The sequence below is a fragment of the Prionailurus viverrinus genome, chromosome D4, assembly GCF_022837055.1.
Source record: "Prionailurus viverrinus isolate Anna chromosome D4, UM_Priviv_1.0, whole genome shotgun sequence".
Lineage (NCBI taxonomy): Eukaryota > Metazoa > Chordata > Mammalia > Carnivora > Felidae > Prionailurus > Prionailurus viverrinus.
The window spans coordinates 77,438,428-77,464,760 of record NC_062573.1 but is presented as its reverse complement, the minus strand read 5'-3'; the positions used below and the strand labels follow the sequence as shown (position 1 = coordinate 77,464,760).

The window sequence follows — 26,333 nt, the reverse complement described above, 5'->3', positions numbered from 1 at the left end:
GTCTTAGAAGCCAGGCTACTCAGACTCATTCGTTTGTTGTCATTCAACAAACAGTTACTAAGTACCTTCTTCGAGTTCAGCACTGGGTTAGGGGACAGGAATGCAGCAGTTAACCCAGTCCCTGCACCTGTCACTAAGCAGCACCCACTGTGGTACCAGAGAGCCTAAGAAAATGCAGGGGACATTTAATCAGGAATATCTTAGGCAGTTAGGATTATTAGGGCTCTTGAGTTATAACACAACCCTAGATAACTTCACAGCGAACACTTGTTTGAGGGCAAAATATAATAGATGTTGACAGTGATGGCCAATCTTTGACTCACTCCTAAAAGGTTACAGTCTTCTTTTTTTAATGTTTATTTATTTATAATTTTTAAAAGTTGTATGTATTTTGAGAAAGAGAATCCCAAGTAGGTTCTGCATCATCAGCACAGAGCTGGACGCAGGGCTCAAACCCACGAACCGTGAGATCGTGACCCGAGCCAAAGTTGGATGCCCAACTGACTGAGCCACCCAGGCACTGCTAACGTTTGTTTCTTTTTGAGAGAGCGTGAGCATGGGAAGGGCAGAGAAAGAGGGGGACAGAGGATCTGAAGCAGGCTCTGAGCTGTCAGCACGGAGCCTGATGTGGGGCTCGAACTCACAAATCGTGAGATCGTGACCTGAGCCAAAGTCGGATGCTTAACCAACCGAGCCACCAGGTGCCCCTAAAAGGTTACATTCTGTAGGGCCTGTTCTAGTCTGCTCCGTACTGTGGCCACATGCGTGTGGATGCTCTTCCTCACTAAAGCTGGCGGGCTTTGGAGGACAGTGACAATGTATTTGACCTTGGTCTCATCCAGACCTCCCCCACAAAAGATGCTAAATAGCATATGGAATTAACGTATATCGTATGTACTCATTTAAAAGCAATTAAGTGTATAATCTACTTTAGAAAGAGTTCTGCCCCAAATGCCTAAAACACAAAAAGTTTGCCACTTAAACTAGTAAAGTTTTGGTAATAATAATAATCATAAAAAAGACCTCTTTCAGAATATAAGTTCATACATACCTGATGGTATAAACTAAAAAGTTCTGGGTTATCCAAATTACATTCTCTCTTAGGAATACCAAATTAAACACGGCATAAGAAGTGAGACCCTGGATAGTACTGTCTGAGAGGCCTGATGGCATAAAAATGTTTCGTCTTCTCTGCAATGCTTTCCAAGAGTTACGAGTTGTCAAAATTAAAACAAAACAAAACAACAACAACAAAAACATGAGCTGCAAAGGGAAGCATTTTGCTTGCAATTCTTATTACGTTTTCAGTACCAGTCAAGGTCATCAGCTGCATGAAAAATAGACCATTTAATTCTCAAACAATAATAGCGTCCATCTGTCTCCTTCCTTGTCAAAAGAAGTCAACGTTGAATATACTCTGTAGCTGATATACATACATATGCTGATGGACAGCACAATTTTCTGAAATGAAAGCAGAGATATTATCCTTTTATAAAAATAAACTTGGTCCCAGACAGGAGCAGAGAAAGAGTGAGCGAGAAGGAGCTTAAGAAAAAAGGCGGAGTCTTGCAGGAGAACTGTTTCGATGCAAGTCAATGTCGCGGAGTACCGTGGATCTCCTAACTCACTGTGTCCAGTGCGCCTCTCGACACGCTTGTTAAATTAACACACAGTAACAATCCAGCAAAAATAACTGCACAATCAGTCCGCTGTGACCAAAAAGGTGACGAGTTCGCAAATAATTAATCTACCCCCACGTTTCCAACCATGATGACTTTTAGATTTCGCGTGAGGACTCCCCTGGAACATTTATTGAACATGTTTATGTTTTGCCCACCTGCCGGCTCACCCTACTTTCCCACAAACAGGGAAGGACTGAAGTTCACTTTGAATAGGACGGTGGACAGTTTTTCCATTTTCCCCTGGGCGATTTGGGGTTATCCTGTAAATCCAAATATGGCCAGAAGAAGTCATCTCTCCCGTAGACTGTGACTGACCATTCAACAGGAGATGCCACGTAGGCCTTGTTTTGTACAGTTTTGGGAGAACCATGCTTTGATAAATACACTGGCACTTCTGATTAACCACCCTCCACTATCCCGATCCCTCAGTATGGCCAAAATCTAATCAGACCCCATTTAGATGGAATCCCCACGGTCACTCGGATCCTGAAGCTTCCAGGGCTCTGTCAGGGAGCCTGCGGTCGGTCCTGCGTGGCAAATGTCCCATGTTTTCAGTACCAGCGAGCACTTCGCCAGGGTCACGGGGGCCTCAGTCTCTAAGCGTGAAGACAGCTTTTCTTAACTGCCCTGTGACAACTGGGTTTCACATTTCCTGAAACTAGATCTGTGGAAGGAGTCTCTGAAATTAAAAAGGACAGAGAGAGAGAGAGAAAAAAAAAACAAAACAGAGGTAAGAAAGATCCCTTAGCCTTTTAAAGAGAGGGAGGGGGTAATCACAGGAAGGGGTCCCAGGGAGGTCAAGGAGAAGGGAGGGGGGTAAGCACTCAGGATGCAGGATGGAATCGGGACAGATCGGTTCTGGAGGCTTCTCTAAGCCAGGCACACTCCCAGTGCTCCGATGCCCCATGCACCAGAGCGTGCCCTGGTGGCCGGGCCTGATCACTGTCCTTTATCCCCCAGGAAGAGGCCTCCTTGCCCCGAACTTACCTCTTCGGACTCTCAATTCTGAATATCGGCTTGTAGAGTTCTGGAATTTTCCGCTCGATCATTGGCCTGAGGTTCTCTTTCAGCTTGTTGTAGTTCTTTTTGAGTTCCTGCTGATATTCCCTCTGGTCTGCCGTGATGAGACGTTTGTTTTTCTCCACGGCCTCACCGCATCTGAGATACACACACAACAGGGCAGAGAGGGGAATGAGGCTTTACTTCACAGGAGCGTGAAGTGCTTAGCTACTATCTAACGTTCCTCCAGTACCTCCAAGAGTGTGAAAACTTGCTAGCCTATCAGGGGGGCCTGTGGAGCCTTTCCAAATTCAGACTTCTGGACTCAGATTTAAGGAATCAGATCTCAGGAATGAGAGTCTCTACAGAGTGATGACCCAGGAGATCTCGATGCTGTGAGATGCTCGGTGCCAGGCACCATACAAGGAGGTTTCCACACATCATCTGGTTAATTTCCCCAACAAATCTGGAAAGTCTGTGGCTCTGTGTCGTCTTTGAGGCTCAGCCACGTCAGGTGACTCACCCAAGATAACACTGTGAGGAAGGGGTGGGTCCAGGTTTCAAACCCAGGGTCGTTGCAGAATGGAACATGCTAAGTGTGGGGCGCTTGGGGGGCTCACTCGGTTAGGCATCTGACTTCAGCTCAGGGCATGATCTCATGGTTCATGGGTTCAAGCCCTGTGTCAGTCTCTGTGCTGACAGCTCAGAGCCTGGAGCCTGCTTCAAATTTTGTGTCTCCCTCGCTCTCTGCCCCTCCCCTGCTCACACTGTCTCTCTCTCTCTCTCTCTCTCTCTCTCTCTCTCTCTCTCAAAAATAAATAAACAATAATAATAAAAAAAAAACCAACCAAGATTCCTGACAGATACAGGGCTCAAATGGAAATTAATGTCAAGTTGCTCCTAGAGAAACCCTTTCTCAATCAGGGCTCATGGGCCCTGTACAAAGAGTGACCCTTGCCAAAGGGATGAGCTCACAATAAAACATCACAAAGCAGGGTGCTCAGTTGGCTAATCCGACTTTGGCTCAGGTCATGATCTCACAGTTCGTGGGTTCGAGCCATGTCGGGCTCTGTGCTGACAGCTCAGAGCTTGGAGCCTGCTTTGGATTCTACGACTCCCTCTCTCTCTGCCCCTCCCCTGCTCATGCTCTGTTTCTGTCTCTCTCAAAAATAAACATTAAAAAAATTTTTTTTAAATGTCACAAAGCATATTATCAGGGAACCAACCCATCATGAGGGAGAACCAACAGAGGCAACAAGCAGAAGAAATAACCCAATAAGAATTTGAGACGACATAACAATAGAAAAGACCAAAGCGAATACAGAGATGTAATAAAATGCATAAAATTCATGAGTAAAAAAATTGGAGAGTATGAAAGAAGAGATTAGGGAAATTTCAAAAAAGAACCAGATGAAACTTCTAGATATAAAAATATAGTTACTAGGGGTACTGGGGTGGCTCAGTCAGTGAAGTGTCTGACTTTGGCTCAGGTCACGACCTCATGGTTCGTGAGTTTGAGCCCAGCGTCAGGCTCCGTGCTGACAGCTCGGAACCTGGAACCTGCCTTGGATTCTGTCTCCCTCTCTCTCTGCCCCTCCCCTACTCGTGCTGTCTCTTTCTCTCTCTCTCAGAAATAAATAAACATTAAAAAGAAGTTAAAAATATAGTTACTAAAGCAAAGTCACAATGGACAGGTTAAAAAAGTACCAGATACAAATGGAAAACACAGGAGCTATACGACAGATCTAAGGAAATCACCGAAGCAATTAAAAAAAAAAAAAAAAAGAGGGGCACCTGGGTGGTGCAGTCGGTTAAGCGTCCGACTTCAGCCAGGTCACGATCTCACGGTCCGGGAGTTCGAGCCCCGCGTCAGGCTCTGGGCTGATGGCTCGGAGCCTGGAGCCTGTTTCTGATTCTGTGTCTCCCTCTCTCTCTGCCCCTCCCCCGTTCATGCTCTGTCTCTCTCTGTCCCAAAAATAAATAAACGTTGAAAAAAAAAAATTAAAAAAAAAAAAAAAGAATTAAAAATGTAAAACATTGGTTAAGGGGTGCCTGGGTGGCTCAGTCAGTTAAGCGTCCAGTTCCTGGTTTCAGCTCAGGTCATGATCTCAGTGTTTGTGAAAACCTGCACTGAGAGTGAGGCACCCGCCTAGAGTTCTCTCTGCCCCCCTCTCTCTCTCCCTCAAAATAAATAAACTTAAAAATATAAAGAGATGACAGCTGACAGTTTTCCAGCATCGCAAACAGACATGAGTCGTCTCCTCGACAAGAGAAGACCCACACCCAACTCCACTGTGGTAAAACCGTAGAGTATCAGACAGAAAATCGTTAAAACGCGTTGTGTTGATCTAACTTGGAGACAGTCAAGCCTCGTGTTTCCGGGGTCTCTCACAACTTACGCTTCGCACCGAAGAAGAAAATCATGTTATGTCAACATGATAAAGTCCTGCCTTTTATTCTACATTGTTCTACCCAAGGACACTTACAAATCAACAGACCTTGGAGGACGACCTAATGGTTGAAACCTAGCTGACATTGCAAAATTAGTAATAATTCTTCATTTTGCTTCAGATAATGGCATTCTGGCGAACAGTGTGGTTTAAACTGTTTTCCCCATAGCGGTGTCAGGCCTGGGTTCAGTCATGGGGACCTTGTTACCCAAACCCTCAGTATGACCACTCAACACATGTTCAGGATAACCATCAAAGGTAAAGAGGATAGAATGTGGCTGAGTGACAGGGGAACGCTACCAGGCCTGAGCAGAAATAAACCCATGATCACCGCTTCCCCCTAGAATTAGCCTGTGGCAGAAGGATTTGGTAACTCAGACACAAGCCAAAAGAACTCCCTTAACTGGATCTTCCCCTAGCTTTTTATTTTTTTTAACCTTTATTTACTTTTGAGACAGAGAGAGAGAGAGAGAGAGAGAGCATGAACAGGGGAGGGTCAGAGAAAGAGGGAGACACAGAATCCGAAACAGGCTCCAGGCTCCGAGCTGTCAGCACAGAGCCCGAAGTGGGGCTCGAACCCACGGACCGTAGATCATGACCTGAGCCGAAGTCGGACGCTTAACCGACTGAGCCACCCAGGCGCCCCAATTCCCCTAGCTTTTAAGGTTGCCATTAACTGAGGCAAATTGTAGGATGCCTGAGGTGGCATGTCCAAGGTTTCCAGAAGCGGTGGGAATGGGATGTGTGTGACCTTTGAATCCTGAGAAATCCGCCTCATCCCTTATTATTATTTTATTGCTTCTCGAGTAACTGTTCCACGAGCTACCGCCATGTGAAACATAAAATCAGGTTCAGGATGACTTCAAGACCCCGGTGGGGTGACAGACGACAACAGGCCTGCAGAAGCTGGCTTTACCTGCAGGCAGAGCTGGAGCTGACACCCACTTGCTACGCATTAGCACGATGACTCAAACACCGACACCCTCAGTCTTCTCTTCTGTAAAATGGGAATGATAATCTCGTATGACCTCCTGGGGCCGTGGAGTCGGCTAAGGGAGAAGCTTTGATACTAAGGCAGACCCGTGCCTCTGGAGTGTGGCAGGTCGTAGTTTTCAAAACTGCTCACAGCAATAACTGCCCATCCTGTATGCGCTTCCAGAACCTTGTGACACTTCCGTCAAGGGGGAGGTGGTCCTGTGTGGCTGCCCCAGTGGACAGTGTGGCAGAGGTGATGCTCTCGGACTGGCTAATAGAAGGCAACGTGCCTTCTGCCTGGCTAGGTCTTGTGGGGCATGCACGGTGGCAATCCTGAAATGCCTTCTGGGTGAGTATTTTTCAGCGCAGACAGTGAGGAAGCCTTCAGGTGATCCGGGCCCCAGCGGCTGTCTGCTTGCCACTGAGAGGCTGAGCGAAAGCCACCTAGCTGAGCCCACCAACCCCTAGAGCCACATGCATAATAAGTAGATGTTGTCCTTTTAAGCCTCTGTGTTTTTCGGTAGCGGTAAATAAACACAGCGTTACAGGTGAGTGATGAATCACTAAATCCTACTCCTGAAACCGCTATAACACTACCTGTTAACTGACTTGGATTTAAATAAAATAAAACAATAAATAAACAGAGCATTCCAAAGACAAATCTATGAATAGGTGGGGTGAAAATGTTCTAGCTTTTGTAGTAGTAATACTAATTTCTATTCTAACAAATTTTAAATACTATTTATTTTTGTTAATGTTTATTTATTTTTGAGACGAAGAGAGTCAGAGCACGAGCAGGGGACGGGCAGAGAGCGAGGGAGACGCAGAATCCGAAGCAGTCTCCGGGCTCCGAGCTGTCAGCACAGAGCCCGATGCGGGGCTCGAACCCACGAACCGTGAGATCATGACTTGAGCTGGAGTCGGATGCTTACCTGACTGAGTTGCCGAGGTGTTCCATACTCTTAACAAATTTTATAATTTATACATTGTTTCATACACATTTTCTGTGTTTTCTCCGTTCTTCCATTTGGATTACATACACTGGATTTTATTAAACTTAAAATAATTTCCATTGTGTTAATTTAAATCCATAAATAAAGAGAGCCGTGCACTAAATACACCTCCCTGGGCACAGCCATTTCTCTTGGGAAATCTACACAGTAGCATAGAACTACAACGTAAATAATTGTTTCACTGGCCTTGCCTATAACATTTTCATCAGGTCCATGTATATCTGAAGTGTGCTGCTCTCACTCAGTGATGCTATTACAGAAGCCCACCTCCTTTGTTGGTAACCTCACTGAACACAAGCATTTTCTTATAGCAGATGTGCCTGGGGCTTTCCAGCAGCCAGAGTCCCACAGAAACCACGCTGATGTGGACAAAGAGTGGGAAGTTTTAACTCCAGAACATGGTTCCTGGCTCTTGCTGACGGTCACTTCCTGGGGCCTCTCTGTAAGGAGTTAGGGGTCTTGCCTATAGACAGGGTGGTCAGGTAGCCCTCCACCTCTGTATATCTGTCGGCCTCTTGTGACCGTGAGGCTGGACGCACTATAATCAGGATGGCCGAGCAAAAGAATGGAAAGAGGCCACACTGGTGGCGTAGTTCTGGGGTGACAATCTCTGATCTTACTTTATATGACAGGAAAACAAGTTTCTAGCTTATTGAAACCCATCTTCCTTCCATTCTCCGTTTCTAGCACCTGAAGGCAGTTCCTAAAGAGAACAGCACAGAATAGTCCCTAAGAGTCTAGACAGTCACCTCTGCATCCCGCTTAGGGGTGTATTAGCTTTGTGACATTAGGCAAGGTACTTAACCTTTCCATGCCTACTCCTTCCCCTGTGATGTGGCGGCAATAATAGCTGACCTCGTAGTGCTTGTAAAGCCGAAATGAGTGATGCTCAGAATGTGTAAGAACGCTGATTGTTGTTGTGGTTATGACTTCTGATGGAGCTAATCTGAGTACAAAAACTGTTTGCTCAATAGGAGAATGATGAACTGCTGGAGAATTTACGTTCCTGTCCCTCGTTTTTCACCGTTAATGAAGATAAGAGGCAAACAGATGCTGAGCTCTGTCCTGAGCCACACACCTGTGGGAACAGCAGGTGCAAATCCAGAGTCCTGTTTCTCCCAGGCTCCGGTCTCCTTGGCCCCGCCGTGTCTTACGGTACAAACCTTATGAAGGCACAGAAGTAAGCGGTGGACAATTGCTCCACTTAAATTTAAACTTCACTTTCTATATTTAAACTCAGTTTCTGCTTCCTATTCCAATTGATCGGGTCTCTATTCGTCCCACCGAATGATGTTACATTTACTGGTCACTTAGTATGTGCAACCCTATTCTAAGCCCTGTGTATTAGCTCATCGTATCCGGACACTAGATCTAAGAGGTAGTTACTATTATAATTCCCATTTTTAAGTGGGGAGGGGCGCCTGGGGGGCTCAGTCAGTTAAGCGTCCGACTTCAGCTCAGGTCGTGATCTCTCAGTTCGTGAGTTCGAGCCCCACATCCAGCTCTGTGCTGATGGTGTGGAGCCTGCTTGGGATTCTCTCTCTCTCTCCCTCTCTCTCTCTACCCCTTACGTGCTTGTTCATGTGTTCACTCTCTCTCTCTCTCTCTCTCTCAAAATAAATAAACTCTTTCAAAAGGGATTTAAAAAAAGGGGTGCCTGGGTGGCTCAGTAGGTTAAGCATCCGATTTCAGCTCAGGTCACGATCTCATGGTTTGTGGGTTCGAGCCCTGCATTGGGCTCTCTGGTGTCAGTGCAGAGCCCGCTTCAGATCCTCTCTCTCCCTCTCTCTAACCCTCCCCTGATTTCTCTCTCTCTCAAAAATAAATAAACATTAAAAAAAAAAGTTGGGGTTAGGTAGCTTACCCAAGGTCACACACCTAGTTAAGGCACAGGGGATGTGAACCCAGGCAGCCTGGCTGGGGAGCCCACGCTCCTGGCCCCCCACACCTCATGTTCCACCCGGGAAGACGCTGGCCTCCCAGCCTGAACCCGGCTGCAAGTGCTCTCGCTCGAGCCCCAGTTGGCAGTGTTCTGCCTTTCTCAGCTTCTTCCGGGTACCTTGTTAAAGTGTCCACTCGGGGCCGGAATGGGGAGCATGACAGAGACACTGGAGAAACTGAGGACTGTGCTCCCGGCCCTTTAAGGCAAAGGAAGGGTGGCTTGGGGGCAGGGCGCTAGGGCACACGTGGCCCCTGTGCAGGGACAGCTGCAGCAGGTGTGAGCCAACCATGGGCTCCTCCAGACATACCTCCCTGTGTCTCCAACTCGGCCCCTTCACCTCCTGCCTCCCCGGCCGGCCTCTGCCAGACCCCAGACCCAGACCCCAGACCCCAAGGGGAGCCTGTCCAGGGTGAAGAGTTTAAATCCTGGATCTGCCACTTACTTGCTGTGTGACCTTGGCTAATTATAACCTTCTTCAACCTCATTTCCTTCATCTATAAAATGGGTTTATGGGGATGAAACGGTATCAGGTGTGGGAGGACCTAGCCAAGTAGCTCTCAACGTTGCCCGCTTTCCTTGGGGCAGAAGGGTCTGCTCATGAAACTGACAGGGTGAGGCAAGGTGGGGGCAGGGAGCGTGCCCCGGGGCGGACAAGGGGCAGTGGCTGGATCTTTCTGTTGTCCCCTCAGAGCCCCCTCTACCTCCTCTGGTTGGGCCTGTGTGACCATCTCCCTCACGGAAGGTACAGTGGCCCTTTTCCCTCCTCCTAATGCCAGATGTGGGGGGTGGGGGGCTAGACTGGGGCTACAGGCTTGGGAAGGTGTCTGGGTCTCACATCTGACACCCGGAAGTAGATCCTGAGGACCTGAGGAACACACTAGAATCCAGGCGGAGGGGCACGGTTCACCAGATCAGACTACAAGATAGTCTTTAGTGCCATTACCCTGGCCTCAACCTCTTTCAGGCCCGAAGAGACACAGAGTCCTGGGGCTCAAATGCTTGTATGATATGCTCCCATTCCGTATCAGCCCCAGCAACCCTCCAGCATGGGACCAGCCTTGAGGACCCAGAGCTGGATCACAAGAGTTGGCCGGGGTGGGGGTGCTAAGAGAGAAGGACAAGGTCACATTGTAACAAAAATGGATGTCTTTAGAATCATTGCAGGAGACAGGAAGGAGGGGCTGAGCCCTGTGTGTGTGTGGGGGGGGGGGGGGGCGGTATGTACGTGCACTGTTCCTGCATGGCCGTGGAACCTGTCCCACTTGGCTGTTTTCTAGCGTCCTTGGCCCGCTGATAAGGTCTCTGTAACCCTGGAAAAGTGACAGAAGTCATTACTGTGTCCCCACCACTGACCTGCTTCAGAGCAACCTCACATGATATTTAAGGCTTTGTTTCCCTATCAAACATTGAAATCTCTTTCTACCTCCTGCTTCTGTTTCTACCTACATTATACACGTTGGTTTTCCTTTGGCTCCTTGGGGCAAAATCTCCCTCCTTCCTCTTCACAGACCCTAACTGCAGTTTAAAAGCAGCACCCCTCAACACCTTGTTTTCTGAGTCTGTGACCAGATGTGCAACAGGACCCTGTCTGGGTGAATTTGAAACTACGTCCCCTAACACAGCCATTGAGGATGTGACCTTTTATTTAAATATAAAAGTAAATTTAAAAGTCACTTAGTCCTTATAAGGATGAGAGAGTTCAGATAATGTTACGGCCTGAATGTTCGTGTCTCCCCGAATTCCTGTGTTCAGGCCCCTGTGTATTTGGGGGCAGGACCCGTAAGAGGAATTTCGATTTAAATTAGGCCATGGGGGGAGGGGGGCTTCGGGGCGGCTCAGTAGTTGAGCGTCCAACTCTTGATTTCAGCTCAGGTCATGATCTCACGATTCCTGAGATGGAACCCCATGTGGGGCTCTGGGCTGACAGTGTGGGATTCTCTCTCTCTCTCTCTCTCTCAAATAAACAGTAAAAATATTTTTAACAATAAACAAGTTAGGCCATGGGGATGGGACCCACGTGATAGGATTCGTGCCCTTCTGAGCAAGCTTCCCTCCTCCTCCTCACTCTACCATGTGAGGGTAGAGTGACCACGGGGCCTCCCAGCAGGAGAGCCCTCACCGGCCACCCCGTCTGCCAGCACCTTCCTCTTGGCCTCCCCGGCCTCCAACACTGTGAGAAATAAATGTCTCTTGTTCCAGCCACTCGGTCTTTGGGATCTGGTTACATCAGCCCGAGCTAAGACAGAAACATAAGAAGAACACTAAAAAGCCCAGATTGGCTCACGTTGCCGTGTCTAAAATGGCTTGAGTACTTTGGGGAGCAGGGGAAGGAAACAGAATGGTGTATCTCACCATCTCGGCTTCTGAAACCCCCAGGCGTTCCTTCTTATCGCAGGAAACGGCGGGAGGGGATCAAGGGCCCGACCTGGCAGGCCCGGCTGGGTGAGCACCTGCCGAGGTGGCCCGCGTGCCAGGCCCAGGACGGCGGAGCTGAGTCAGAGGCCGCTGCCCGGCGGGCCGGCTGCGGGGCACCTGGCGGGCGGCAGCTTCCGCTCTCGGCGAAAAGGCATCACAAGGGCCGCTCATGTTCCCCTTGGAAGTCGGGGCTCATCAACCCACTGCCCGAGTCCGCTGAGAAGCGGGAGCTCTCCCGGGGAAACCCAAGAGCCATCCGAGCCCCCCCCCCCCACCCCCCGTTTTCCACTCCTGCGTCACCGCGGCCGGGGAAAGCCGAGAGTGGGGAGGAAATTCCCCGGGTGCCAACGATGTGACAGCGTGTTTCCTCCGGTCACGAAAGGGTTGCAACTTGCTGGGGGGACTCGAGAAGCCGTGAAACGGTGCGGGGAGAGGAAGGTCGCCTCGCCCACCGCTCGTGGTGATGGTTTAAGATTCACAGGCTAAGAAACAAAATCACGTCTCTTCACAAGCTGGCTTTTGTATTTCAGCTCTTTTCAGACCCCCACCTGCCAGAACCGCGGGGTCTCTCTCCTCCTGTCCCAGCAGGCTCCCCGGGACATGCTGCCCTTACTCAGAAGAGCCCCCCGGGCCCTCCGAGGGCCTTACTTTACGGGGCATGGCTCCCTCTTCCCACCCCTCCCCTCCCGCTGTACCTAAATATTCAAGACCAAGTTTGAGTGATGCTTCCACAGAAGCTTCCCCTGTTCCTTTCTGCACCCTGGAGCCCTGTATTCCCTGCGCTCTCAACAGTGTGTCCTATGCGCTGCACCGTGTTGGTGTTTAGTCGTGCGGATACGTGCCCTTTAGGGAGCAGAGGGACACTCAGCTGTATGGTCCGCAACTGACATCACACCTGCGGCATCATCCTCTGTCCCACTAAGTGTGTCAGAGGCGCCGAGAGGCCTGGGCCGCTGCCAGCTGCAGGGGTCTCCAGCCGTAACTACATTTATTTACGTACTTATCTATTTATGTTTAAGGTTTATTTATTTCGAGAAAGAGAAAGAGAGAGTGTGTGTGTGTGAGCGGGGGAGGGACAGAGCGAGAGAGAGAGAGAACCCCAGGCAGGCTCCACGCTGCCCGCGCCAGAGCTCGACGCTGGGCTCCAACTCAAGAACCGCGAGATCGCGACCTGAGCCGAAATCAAGGGTCGGAAGTTTCACCTGGCTGAACCACCCAGGGGTTTCCGTAACTAATTTTCAATGAAGATACGTGCAGAGGCATTTGATTTTTTTTAAAAACATTCCCCCAATATTTTTCTAGGTTTTTGGTCTCTAAACATGCACTGGTTACTGTAGAAAATGTAGCTTTGGGGTCATGTCAGAATTGCTGTCAGATCCAGGACCCAATTCAAACGCCGAGGCGTTAATAAATATGACCTCTGTGTGTGCCATGTGTGTGGGTGTGTGCACAGACCCACAGACGCACAGACACATGCTATCGTGACACAGCTGTGGCTCACTGCAGGATCAAGTGAGTCCCCTCCATACACGGCAAGTGGGGCAGATCTCTCACCAGAGCCTGCGGAGGAGGGGTATCTCTAGTCTCACCCAACGCGAGCATTCTGATGAATCTCCAGTGAATTTCACAAACTTCCACTTTTAGCCTCCTTTATTCTCCACTTGCCAGCTGAGTTTATTCCTGTACCTGATCCGCTGCACCAAGGTTCTGGATGAAAAGAAATACTGGTGTATGTTCTCCTGAGGTTGTTCCCTCCTATGGGAGAAAGACCATCGCATCCTTCACAATGCTTCATTTTAGGACCGCAGGAGACCCCACTAGACCTGTCTGTATTGCAAGAGCTTGTCAACCACGCTCAAAGATGCACCCCTGTGTTTGCAAGACCTATGCAGCCTGAACAGGCTAGGTTTTATTATTTTTTTAAATGTTTATTCATTTTTGAGAGAGAGAGAGAGAGAATGAGCAGGGGAGGGGCGGAGAGAGAGGGGGGCAGAGGAGCCGAAGCAGGCTGTATGTGGACAGCAGCGAGCCCGACGCGGGGCTCAAACTCACGAACTATGAGATCATGGCCTGAGCTAAAGTCAGATGCTCAACCCACTGAGTCATCTGGGCACCCCCTGAACAGTTGATGCCAACTCCCCTGCAGAATTCAGGAGCAGAGGCTTGTCTGGCGATGGGAACTGCCAGAGAGACCATACCTTTGAAAAAACCCACTTTTAGAATCTTGCCTTTACCAAATTTGAGGCAGGGCCTATTCTTAAGATTCTAAAAACAAGTTATTGTGTGATACTAAAAATTATAAAGACGTGCCACCCCCTTGCGGACTTGAAAGCATTGTGGACAATCAGCACATTGATGGAGGTGTGGGCTATGTGGATTCAGAAGAATCCAACTGGATTCAAGAGTCCCTTCATATCCTGAAGTCCTAATTTCCTAGTCCTAATTTGAACTCTGCTCTCCTACTAACTAGCCATGTGGCCTTAGGCAAAATCACCTCCCATCTCTGAACCTCTGTTTCCCCTTTTGCAAAACGAGGCTGGTGATAATACTTGTTTGATGTGTGAGACACACATGGGACAATAAACATGAAAGTACTTTACAGTTTAAATGTCAGTTACTTAATAGTAGCCCACGTATCACTGTCCCACTGTAGTGATTCTTCGACATGATTGTGCATCAGAATCCCCAGAGGGCTTGTTAAAATTCAAGACTGCTGGGCCTTACTTCTGGAGATTCTGATTCAGCAGGTCTGGTTGGTGCCTGAGAATTCGCCTTTCTAGCGAGTTCTCAGGTGATGCTGTAGCTGCTTGGTCTGGGGACCACACCTCGAGAACCACTGTTTTACCGCATTCCCGGCCATTTTCCTTCTTACCGCATTATGAATTCCTTAAAGCATAACCTCAGCTTGTTGTGATGTCGATAGAGCTTTGGGTCAGCTGGAATTTCGGCCAAGAACACTTGGGCTACTTCCAATGGTCCCTGATGGGAAAAGTAACAAAACAATAGGACACTGGAATGAAAATTGAATTACTTGGGAGAAAATCTTGGAGCGACTCCTCCGTTTGAGCAATGAATTCTGTGGTCAGTTTGATCACAATCAAAACAAAAAAAACAGCAAGGGAGGTCTTGAACTTCTCAGGAAACCTTGATTTCTTAGGAGTCTGGAGTTTTAGGAGAATAGGTTAGGAGACATGTATTTTCTTAATCAAAGCTGCTAATAATAGGATCTTCATGTGTAAAGGTAACACCTCACGGGGGATGTGCTTCGAGTTCTTTTTCTAAAAATGGGGGTTGTCCTGATCCATCCATTCACCTTCACTTCTCCAGCTGCCCTGGTGGTGAGCACCATTTTGTGTATTTGGTGGCTTGAGTCAGAGATGGGCACAGTAGTACATATGTAGTTCATGGTCACGGGCTTATAAGGCCTTCCATTTTCATCAAAGGATCAGGACTTAAAGCAAAGACTTCCTAATTGTTTTCTGATTTTGGCAATATAATAGTCATTTCTCCTCTAGGCTATTTCTGCTCCCTCGATAGTATCCGGGTACGGTTTTTGCAGGGAAGTCCGGCTGCACTGAGTGAGGAAAAACTCACGATATTCAGTGAGCTTTTGAGTGGAGGTGTAGACGAGAGCAGATATGGATCTGAAACTAAGGATGCTTACCGGACAGAAAGTATGAAGCTAGCACCTCCCTGCATCCGAGACTGGTTGAGTTGCATGCTTAGTTTGGGAGTGAGGATTCTAATGGGTTTGAGAACATCTGGCTTGGTCTGAATTGGCACGGGAAGCCTGATCCCTGGTCACGGTGGTTGACAAGGCCCCTGGCATGCTGGGCTCATCTGGTGACTGACCCAGGGACTGCATGGTCCCGACCCTTCCCCGTCTCTCCTGCAGACATCCTTCGGTTGGTCTCAAGCTCTGTAACAGCTCTGCCTCCATTGGGCATGACTCAGCTCTCTGCAACAGGACCCCAGGTCTGGAGCATACCGCCAGGTCTGGCCTCAAAGTGAAGACTTCTCTTCAACGTGGCCCGCTCATGTCTGGGACTTCTCTTCTACGGGGGGTTGTTACATGAAGCAGAAGGAGCCCCCTCAAAGTGTTCTAAGCCTCGTACATGGCGGCTCTAAGTTTAGGGGTACCATTTATGCGTGGATCGGCCTCCTCATCAACCTCAGGGAGGGGGGGTGTAGACATATAGCGAAAACCAAAATAACGGGGAGCAGAGGAGTGGCGGCCAGCTGGTTTTGCTCACCTGGTTCACAGTAGCTCCGACAGAGCCCTGCAGCACCATCTGGAGCATCTTGGCATCGGGGGGCTCCTGGTTAATGGCAACCGCTAACTGGAGGGTCTTCTTCTTCATGTCTTCAATGGCAACTTCAATTGGCGTCAAAACAAACTGAACATAAGACACAAGCGTAGGGAAGTCACCGTCTGGTCTCGTAAGCCACGGACGAACCTGGGGCTACGATAGACCTGGATCTGAAGAAGCTGGTTAAGGAGCCTTTCGGAGTAAGTCAAAATGATCTGGGTGGGTGAAGAGGTAGGCGAGGCCCAACAGTTCTGGAACACTGCCTGTGTTCCAGGGACTTGGCATACATTTCTCGCTGACTACTTTAAACAGCCTCTGCATTCTGTCCATTTTACAGCGAAGGGGGGGATTTGTAAAGTGAATTAAGTGCCACAGAATGACACAGGTCCTGAGGAGGGAGCTCAGAATTTAAGTGCAATGATGTCTGCATTCAAAATCCATGTTCTTGCTATGCTTTTCAGTTTTCTTTCCCATTATTGAACAAGTTACTTGGTTTATATTTGGAAAAGGTATCAGAAGCATCGTCCTTAAAAGATTTTTTTTTCCCCCGCCATAATACATGATTTTGGCATTATTTATGTCTTGTCCAACTCACTCTGAAGGTGAATTCCTAGTCAGTAGAATCCTCTTAAGGGTCAATCTCCTAGTTGCCAAGTTCTGTGGGTTTGGGGTAGGGTCCTTCCTGAAAGTCACAGGGCCACCCTGTCCTCCCTTCATATCCTGAAGTCCTAATTTCCTAGTACCTCAGAATGTGACCTTATCTGAGACAGAGTCTTTATAGAGGTAATCAAGTTTAAGAGAGGTCATAAGGGTGCCCTATATGACAAGTGTCCTCACAAGAAGAGGCAACTTGGACGCAGAGATACACATAGAAGGGGAGGATATAAAGACACAAGGAGAAGACAGTCGTATACTAGTCAAGGAGAGAGGCCCAGAATGCATCCTTCCCCTCACAGCCCTTGGAAGGAATCAATTCTGCCAACATCTTGATTTGTACGTTGGCCTCCAGAACTGTGAGACCATACATTTCCGGTTCACGGTCCTTTGTCACGACAGTCCTAGCAATCTAACACACTGAGGTTCTCAAGGAGCTAGCAACGGCCAAGGTAAAGCTGTGAGGACTCTTACTGGGACCATGAGTTTATTCGTGTGCTAGGCCTCCCTGCCCTCATGTTCAAAAGTCCAAAACAATAAGAAATAGAACAGATGCCTTCTAGACCAACCTCCTCTTAACCAAGTCACTCATTCAGGACTTCCCTCACCTCCCGCTCTCTGATGTGGTTGCTGAACACCCTAGCCGGTGGGCAGTGAGCTCAGACACTTCTGCTCCTGCCCGATGAGGTATTTGTTCATCAAAGTTCACCTCTGTGTGTTCACCCACTTGATGATGCCTGTTATGCTCGTTATTTTAATGACCTAATCTAATTAAATAATGCATAAGCCGATGAACCGTGGGTGTGGAAAGAAACAGAATTGTTTCTCTGAAAACCAAGCCGTATGCTGGGGCAGGGCATCATGAAAGTGAGTTGCTATAAAGATTCCTGTCATATTAGGTGTGTGTGAGACAACCGTAAAAGGCCAGGGGCGAAAAAGTCATGAAAATCCAGAAGGACTCTGCCCTCGTATTGTTTAGCAAGTATCTCTAAGCTCCCCCTCTGCTTTATAGAAATGAAAACTGAAAATCATGCACAGCGCATTACGGGTGGGGTTTATACAAGAGACACAGGTGAATTGTCATCGGCCAACCCCAAACCACAGGGAAGGCTGGGGCCCTATATAAACTGAATGGCAAATAAATGTACACTTAGGTATTTTTAAGTAAAATAAAATGCGTACCCTATGCCTAATTTTGAGACACCTTCTTGATCAGTCCTATCACAAGGGATTCAAAGTCTTCTGTACATAGAACCAGGGAAGGGAAAGGGGTCCTCGCTGTCAGTATGTAAACGAGGAAACTGAAGGGAAATGAGTGTCTTGGGCAAAGCCACGGGGGGGAATCTGGGACTCGAAGTCAGTTGGTCTCCTCCTCTACCTCGCACGGGGCCCTTCTTCCAGCTCACCACCAACTCGTGGGGCTACTCGCATGCTGTTCCGTCTCTAACAATTAATAACCCAACTGTAAGCCTCCAAATACGTAAAAATTCAAATATTTAACATTTCAGTGCATATTTCATATAAACATGTCATGAAGAGACACATGTTAAATACTATAGTCATGTCATTATATTTATATTAAAGATATAAATCCAACCTAGAAAATACTGCAATATAAAGTGGTGCTATGAAACATGTAGCTGCCTACATGGGATTCCCTGGGGCCATGACTGTCAGAGCGCGACCCACCACCGTGATATCTCAAGCGTGTCCCGTTTTGGGTTCTCACTCCAGTCTACCACGAAGGAGCACGGAGGAGGGGTATGTGTCACCCTGGGAGAGAGACTCATGCATTTAGTGGTGACCTCAGTCCGGGGGCCATTACCTCTTCCTTCTGGATGACGCCGATCCTGGTCTTGATGTAGGGGAAGGCGTGCATGGTGGTCAGGATGGTGTTCCTCCGGTATTGCTCGTGGAGCTCTCCCCGAGGCCGCCCCTCCAGGGTGAAGGGCGTGGTGTACATGAACCTTCGCAGATTGAAATTCTTCTCAAAGTAGGTGACCCTGTCTTTCATCTCATACTCATCAAAGTAGGGCTCCACAAAAGTGATTTGTATGTAGGCCTGGAGGGGAAAAGGTGGGGGAAGGAGGAGATGAGCTCGGTTGCAAACCACCCAGGATGCACCGGGGAGGCATGCCAGAACACAGCGCGGCTGCACCACCCCTGTGCGTGCACAAAAGCCACAGCAGCTGAGAGAGCCGGGTCAGACGTCAGCCGCCAGGCGTCAGCCATCCCTGCTCTGCGCCCCCAGGGACGGGAGGGAGTGTGAGAAGGACGGGGCAGCGTGCCTGTGTGAGGTCAGATCCACAAGCTGCCCCTCCAAGCAGAGCTACCTCATCTCCCTGAAACCTGGTATGCAAGTTCGCAAACAGACAAGTTTTCCTTTTCGGCACAACTGTGACCACTGTTCACTTAGGAGAATGGCCACACGAAAGGAAACGGACAATACGGAGCATCGCCAAGGATGGAGAGGAGCTGGGACTCTCGTATACGGATGGTGGGAAAGTAAAATGGTACCGCCCTTCTGAAGGAGGGCGGTGGTTTCTTACCCAGAGAGAAGACACTGACCATACGACCTAGGAATCCCACTCTGATGTGTGCACCCAAGAGAAATGAAAACTTACGTGCACACTGTCTAGAGCAGACTTCATAACGGACAAGACTGGAAACCACCCAAATGTCCCTCCCGTGGAGAATGGGGAAACAGGAAGCGGTACATCCATCCATCCAACAGAAGACCGCTCAGCAATAGGGGCGCCTGGGTGGCTCGGTTGGTTAAGCGTCTGACTTCGGCTCAGGTCTCGATCTCGTGGTTCATGGGTACAAGCCCCGCGTCAGGCTCTGTGCTGGCAGCTCGGAGCCTGGAGCCTGCTTTAGATTCTGTGTCTCCCTCTCCTCTGCCCCTCCCCCGCTCATGCGCTGTCTCTCTCGGTCTCAAAAATGAATAAGCATTAAAAAAATGAAAAATAGGGGCGCCTGGGTGGCTCAGTCAGTAAAGCTTCCGACTTCAGCTCAGGTCATGATCTCACGGTCCGTGAGTTCAAGGCCCACGTCGGGCTCTGTGCGGACAGCTCAGAGCCTGGAGCCTGCTTTGGATTCCGTGTCTCCCTCTCTCTCTGCCCCTCCCCCACTTGCACTCTGTCTCTGTCTCTGAAAAATGAATAAACGTTAAAAAATTGTTTTAAAAAATGAAAAATAAAAGTAAACATTAAAAAAATGAAAAAAAAAAAAGAGTACCACTCAGCAATACAAAGGAGCAAACTGCCACAACATGGATGAATCCCAAATGCATCATGTGAAATGACAGCAGCCACACCCAAAGGTCTGTATGGGTCCACTTGTATAGGTTTCCATTTAAGTGACATCCTGGAAAAGGCCAAACTACAGAGACAGACTGCCGATCAATGACTGTCAGGGGGCTAAAGGTAGAAAGAAGGGGCGTGGGGGAATATTTTGGGGTGATGGAACTTTTCTTTGTGGTGGTGGTTACATGTGTTTGTCAAGACTCATAGAACTAAATGCCAGAAAGGTGAGTTTCACCACATGTACCTCATTTTAAAATTCGCACGCACGTGCACATCTGCACATACACTAAAGAAGGGCATTTATTAAGAAAGAAGGCCTCTTAGGGGCGCCTGGGTGGCTTAGTTGGTTCAGTATTCGACTCTTGATTTGGGCTCAGGTCATGATCCCACGGTCATGGGCTCAAGCCCTCATTAGGCTCTGTGCTAACTGTGGAGCCCGCTTGAGATTCTCTCCTTCTCCCTCTGCCCTTCTCGCCTGCTTGCGCATGCTCTCTGTCTCTCTCCATAAGAAAGAAAGGAAGAACAAAAGAATGAAAAAAAAGAAAGAAAGCCTCTTCAGAAAAAAAAAAAAAAAAAAAAGAATGACAATGACCATAGATCCCATAACACCCGCCCACTGAAATGGATGGAAGACATAATTGACCTCAGACTGTAAATGGCCATTTAGTGTGATGAAGTCCGGCGGTTATTCTGGGGTCAGCTTCTCATCTAGAACTCTCATAACCTGCCGTGGGCATTTGAAAAGAGGGGAACAGCGCACCCTGCATCAGGGACATCGCTGGCGATTCTACGCAGCGCGTGCTATGGGCATCCATCTTCCAAGGACCTCCGACACTTCTAAGCTTAGCTCAGCTCTTACCACACTTATTACTACAGGCCTGGACTAGGGAAGGTGTCTGAAGTGAGCAAGTCTTCTGAAATATGTAGAAAAACAAACTCTTAACATTTGGTCAATTCCTCCCTCCTTGCATCATCTCCTGAGTGTCCTGGAGGACAGAAGCGAGGGAAGGGTTTGGACTCTTACTTCACAGGCCTGCCAGATGGCAAACACTCCTCTGTCCCCCAGCGTGTAATAAATGCCTTGAACTTGCATTATTCCCAGCAGCTTAGACAGCCTCGTGGACATATCTGTCTAAGAGGTGGGCTGTGTAGGAAGACAGCACCCAGTAATGCAGTAAGGAATGCAGCTTGTCTTTGTCTGCCTTTCCAGGCACAGTTTCCCAAACCCTTGGAATTTCCTGAGAGATAGGAGTATCTTTGTTATTCTAATGAGGTGACTCAAGCTTGGTGGGTCCCAGGATGGGGGCAGCTCACCCAAAAGACCAATCATGTGATTAGAGGGTTGGGACTTTGGGCTGACTTTGGTCTCTCCCAGGGAGGGGAGGTGGGGGCTGGAGACTTAAGTAATAAGGCCCACGAGTTAACCGATCATGCACGGACATTAAACTCTGGACACCGAGGCTCCATGGAGCTTCCTGACAGGTGGACGTATTGAGCTGCTGGGAGGGGGGGACACACCTAGATTCCACAAGAAAGGTGCACGGAAGCCCTGGGGTCTGTCCCAGACTTTGCCTTATGTGTACCCTTTATCATAAAACTGTAATTGTCTTTTTTTTTTAAATTTTTAATGCTTATTTTTGAGAGAGAGACAGAGCATGAGTGGGGGAGGAGCAGAGAGAGAGGGAGACAGAATCCAAAGCAGGCTCCAGGCTTTGAGCTGTCAGCACAGGGCCCGATGTGGGGCTCGAACCCATGCCCCGTGAGATCATGACCTGAGCTGAAGTCAGACGCTTAACCCACGGAGCCACCCAGATGCCCCTAAAACTGTAATTGTCTTAAGGCACTTTCCCGAATTCTGTGAGTTATTCTAGTGGATTACCTAATCCGAGGGCTGCCATAGGAACCCCCACGTTTACGAGCCCTTTGGTCAGAAGTGCAGGTGGCCTGAGGCTAGTGTCAGAAGAGCCTGCAACTTGTGGAAGGTGACGCTAGCTCCCGGTGGAGAAAGTCCAACTGCACGCGGCACACCCAGCTGGGGGTGGGACAGAATACACCCTCGTGTGAAAAGTGAGGACACTGAGGCCCGAGTCCTTTCCATATTCCCCCAACCGCACAGGGGCCCTACACGGGGCTGGAAGAAATTCCCGCAGCCTAAAGAAGGGGGCCACTACGTGGCAGTGAGCAGTGTGCATCGTTTCGGTATGTCTGAAGGTGAGAGTGTAAAGTTTGGAGAGAAAGGCAATAAAGGGCAATGATGAAGAGGATGGGTTTGAGGATGACAGACTCTGAGCTTGAGTGTTGGCTTTGACACTTGCGTGATCCTGGAATGCCACTTACTCATTTTGTACGTCAGTTTTCTCCTCTGTAAAATAGGAATAACAACACCTACTTCAAAGGGCTCTCGGAGGATGAAATGAAATGAAGTAAAGAAAGGGCCTGATGGAACGCCAGGAACACAGTTGACGTTTAATTAATGGTAGCTCTTATTCTGGTTCCTGCCTTTGAGTACGGTTTCTTTATGATCTAACCATTTAATTGCTGAACCCTAGACAAAAAAGTATGGCTGCACTTAAGTGACTTGGAGAGCCCAGAGAGAGGTCATTTTATGTTCTTGGCATAAGAACAAAGAGAATCAGAGCCCGAGGGTTACTTTTTGTAAATTTCCCCGTACCTTGTTAGGATCCAACTTGGTTTTGTCCACTGGAGCAGAGTCTTTTATCACTTCCACAAATTCTGCACCAAAACACTGACCATAAAATCCCTAGGCAAGAAGAACCAACAGATTATAAAGGTGACCTAAATGTAATGCAAGTCTTTGAGTCTCAGAAGTGGAGTCAGTTTGGAATAAGTGTAAGGAAGAATTTGCTCATTGATTATTGGAAGTTCTCCTGAACGAATGAGGCAGGTTCAGCATTTCTGGAGACAAAAATAAAAATATAAGGAAGTACAGCATGACAAACTGACATAGGCTTCCTTATAATAAGTATGCTTGAGGTCTGATTCAACCAATGTCATCGTATTTCCTGAGAAGCTTCAGGGGAATGGCACAATTTCCTTCTTGCCTTTTGTATCCCAGGAACTTGGAGGTCCCCAGGCTTCCCAGAATGTGACAAACCATACTCCACAAGAAGACAAAATACATACTTCTAGTTCTATGTTGAAGAAACATATTAGGGAACCAAGTGGCCTGGGGTCAATTGCTAGTTTTCCTTCTCATGAGCTGAATGACTTTGGACAAGTTACCCAACCACTCCGGGCCATGGTTCCTTTGAGTCAAGTAGGGACTGAAGTCTCTTGTCTTATTTGTCATGGATGGATAGCATAAGGGACAATTTGGCAATTAAAGTGTTTTAAATTTTACGGTCACGAAAAAGAGTAAATTCAAAGCAATGGCAAGAAGGCATGAGGAAATGAATCTTGAGCTAATTGTAAGCAGTTCAGGGAACTCACTTACTCAGCCTGAGAGGGTTTGGTTTGACCGGCACCTCTTGACTTTCCTCCTGAGTTCTAAGTGCTTGGCCCTTTCAATGTCTGCTTTTCTCACTTTTCCCTGGGCTGTTTTATTTTTTCTCCATCCGTTCCTCCAGGAACATGCTTTGGTTTTTTTTTCTGCTACATTATAGATCAAACGTAAACAGCAGGTTTGGGCTTCCAGCCTATGAGGTTAGAGAGTGACTCTGAAAATCCATAGAGGAGGGCTCCTTGGATCAGCTCAGCAGGAAGAGGGCTACCGGAGTATCTCTGTGTTAGAAGTGGGATGTGTCGTCCTGTGATACCAAAAGGATGGCCATAACATTTTCTAAGGATAACTCAGTAATCTGGCTAGATTCAAAGTCAAGGTAATCATCTTCAAACTGAGGGGCACCTGGGTGGCTCAGTCAGTTGAGCACCTGACTTTGGCTCAGGTCATGATCTCACCGCTCATGAGTTCGAGCCCCGTGTCAGGCTCTGTGCGGAAAGCTCAGAGCCTAGAGCCTGCTTCCAGGTCTGTGTCCCCTTTCTCTCTGCCCCTGTCCCACTCATGCTCTGTTTCTTTCTCTCAAAAATAAATAAACATTAAAAAAATAAAAAATAAAAAAACCTTCAAACCGAAAAACTATTACTAAAATTTCAAAAGAATTATAAGAAAGCACGTGACAACAAGTGGCTTTTAGAGAGTCTTAAAAATAAATAATCACCATATAAATTTATAAACTTTGATAAACATACACAGAATCTTAGGGAAAATTTATCCAAATTCTGCTTTACCTTATGACCTCACCTAATACCTTCATATTATAAATGCAATGTGGAAAAGTTTTATACAGATCAACGATGAATCCATAACTCTTTTTTTTTGTAATAAAAAAACTTGCTTTTGTGAAGTATATAATATCAAGCACTTTTCTTACCTCTAGTCTGTGAGAAATCTCAGGTAGCTTGGTAATTGCAGGCTCTTTGTAAACGAATTCCTGCTCATCTAAATCCCCAAATTTGGATCCATAGAAACCAACTCGGAAGTAGGTTCCAAACATTCTCTTATGACCCTAATGAGAAAAATAAGAAAGCCTCTTTTTAGCTAGGAAATTCTCGAAGATCTACTGGTTTGGAAAGGGCAGGAGTCTTTCACTGTTGTGTTACAAAGCATTTTATTCCTATGGCTAACACAAACCAAAATCACTCCTTTAAAAAAAAAAAAGTAATGTTTATGGAATAAACTTTGGAAATAATAACAATCAAAATGCCACAAAAGATTTCTAGGACTTATTTTAAGTGAATTTAAAGGATTCTCACGTTTCCTGGTTGTAAAGTAATTCAAGCTGCTTTCTTTCACAGTCTGCACTCTGGTCCTCTATTACCAGGCCCTCTCCATTTAGTAGGTGAGAGCTACAGTAATGATGTGCTCCAGGCCAATCCCTCCCTACAGAGGAAGCAAGGCTAAGCATCTCTGGGACAGGGTCACCTGCTGCCAGGTAACAGGACCCACTGGCCAGGGTCCCCAACTACCTTGCTAATGATGCTGTCAAAAGCCTTCTGTAGCTTGTCGTGTGTGGAGGTCAGCTTCCGGAAGTCTCTATGTGCTTCCAGGATGGGAATGACCAGCTTGTAGACCTCGTTAACTGTCTCGTACAGTCCTCCCTTGGAAAGAGAAGAAGAAGAGGAAAAAAAGAATTTAATCCCTTGGCAAGTTAAGAAGAACATTCAGAGTTCAGTAAGTGCTGGAGAACGGATTACTAATTGGCACCACGATGTTTTAAGAGCAGGAGTGATGTCTGAGCTTCTCTGGAATGGCTGGAGCGCTCACACTGAACTAGACACATGCTAAATGGTCCTTTACGATGATGTTAAGTGGGAAAAAGGGTTTTCAAGGGATAAAAACAGACAGGAGATTGGCTGCAGGGAACAGTAACTATTCAGGAAGACAGCTTCAGCGTGTTTAAATGTCATCAGGGGTCACTCTGTAGCCCAATGTTCAACGCATGCCTGAAAGGAGTTGGTAGGGTTCTAACTAGTTCACTTTCTTGCATTTTAAGAATAAAACAGAAGTATACTGCACTTTCTCTGAATCCTGAAATGGAAAGCAGAAAAAAGAAAAGATAGTAAAACAATAATTAACAATAATTAAAATACATAGAGGGCGTAGGGTAGGAAACTTAGAAATGAAAGCAGAAAAGAAAGAAAAATATAAAGGTAAACATAAAATTGGATCAGCGAAACACAGTGATGTATTAGATATTTACAGGGCTTAAAAACTGGGGGCAGTGAGGGATTATCAAAATAAAAATGGGCAAGAGACTTTCTTCCCTGCCCTGAATCTCACGGACTCAATCTACCTATTTTTTCTCTTATTAGGGGTGGTTAGACCCAGACTAGGGGAATGGGGGGAGTCTCAGTGGTGTGGGCCCCCACAATTCTCCGAGCTTGTCCTGGTTTGTGACAAACTTGAGGATCACCCAGTTGTCAGGAAGGAAGATGGTCGACCTATTCCTTCCCTCTCTTCCCAGAGGCTCTGCCCCCATGTTTGTCTCCATGAGAGGGAAAACGAGGGGGTGAGAACACACCTCGTCATTTGCGGTGTAACCCTGGGCGAGTCATCTCACCTCTCTGCGGCCTAACCTCCACCCTGTTAAAATGGAAATAATGCAGAGATGCTGTTGCCCAGGCAAAGAGCCTACCATGAGGACCGGAATACCGCAGCGATGAAAGCTTTCTCAGCTCCCTGGAGAGCTGATGCAATTTGCATACGTCAAAGTCATGGGGGGGGGGGGCACCCCGCCCCCTGAGCATCCCAGCACCAGGCGCGCCTGGCTCGGTGGTAAGGCTGCATCCCACGAGGCGCTTGGTCCGCAGGGAGGCCCCGGGGTCTCTGTAGGCACTGACCGTGCTGAACAGCTCAGCCGCATGCTCCAGGAGGCCCACCAGGCCGCTCTCGGTGAAGTACCGGCCCGAGCACACGCCGTCCTCGTCAGGGGACAAGGTGTCATCAGAGACCGCAGACTCCTCCAGCACGTTGGAAGAAATATTCTGAAAGAGATCGCACTATAAGCCCGGAGAACGGGGGAGCCACGCTAAGGAGAGGTACCACAGGGACCCAAGAGGCAGCAACGA

The 26,333-nt window shown here is 47.9% G+C and overlaps 1 protein-coding gene across 6 annotated transcripts in view; it reads right to left on the bottom strand.

Annotated features, from left to right (window-relative positions):
- Positions 1-1,259: 1,259 nt before the first annotated feature.
- The window catches only part of DOCK8 (dedicator of cytokinesis 8), a 230,314-nt gene continuing 205,240 nt past the window's right edge, over positions 1,260-26,333 (bottom strand). For 5 of the 6 annotated variants that reach the window (XM_047829190.1, XM_047829191.1, XM_047829194.1 and 2 more), the window contains 9 exons: positions 26,106-26,249; positions 24,732-24,863; positions 24,137-24,271; positions 22,417-22,506; positions 18,266-18,502; positions 15,730-15,873; positions 14,349-14,455; positions 2,670-2,840; positions 1,260-2,361 (listed from right to left, as the gene is read on the bottom strand). In XM_047829190.1, the coding sequence (XP_047685146.1) occupies positions 2,301-2,361; positions 2,670-2,840; positions 14,349-14,455; positions 15,730-15,873; positions 18,266-18,502; positions 22,417-22,506; positions 24,137-24,271; positions 24,732-24,863; positions 26,106-26,249 (1,221 nt within the window). In that variant the 3' untranslated portion in view covers positions 1,260-2,300. Of the gene's footprint in view, positions 2,362-2,669; positions 2,841-6,047; positions 6,129-14,348; positions 14,456-15,729; positions 15,874-18,265; positions 18,503-22,416; positions 22,507-24,136; positions 24,272-24,731; positions 24,864-26,105; positions 26,250-26,333 lie in introns of those variants that run through there. The other variant, XR_007146129.1, reaches the window with a different exon arrangement.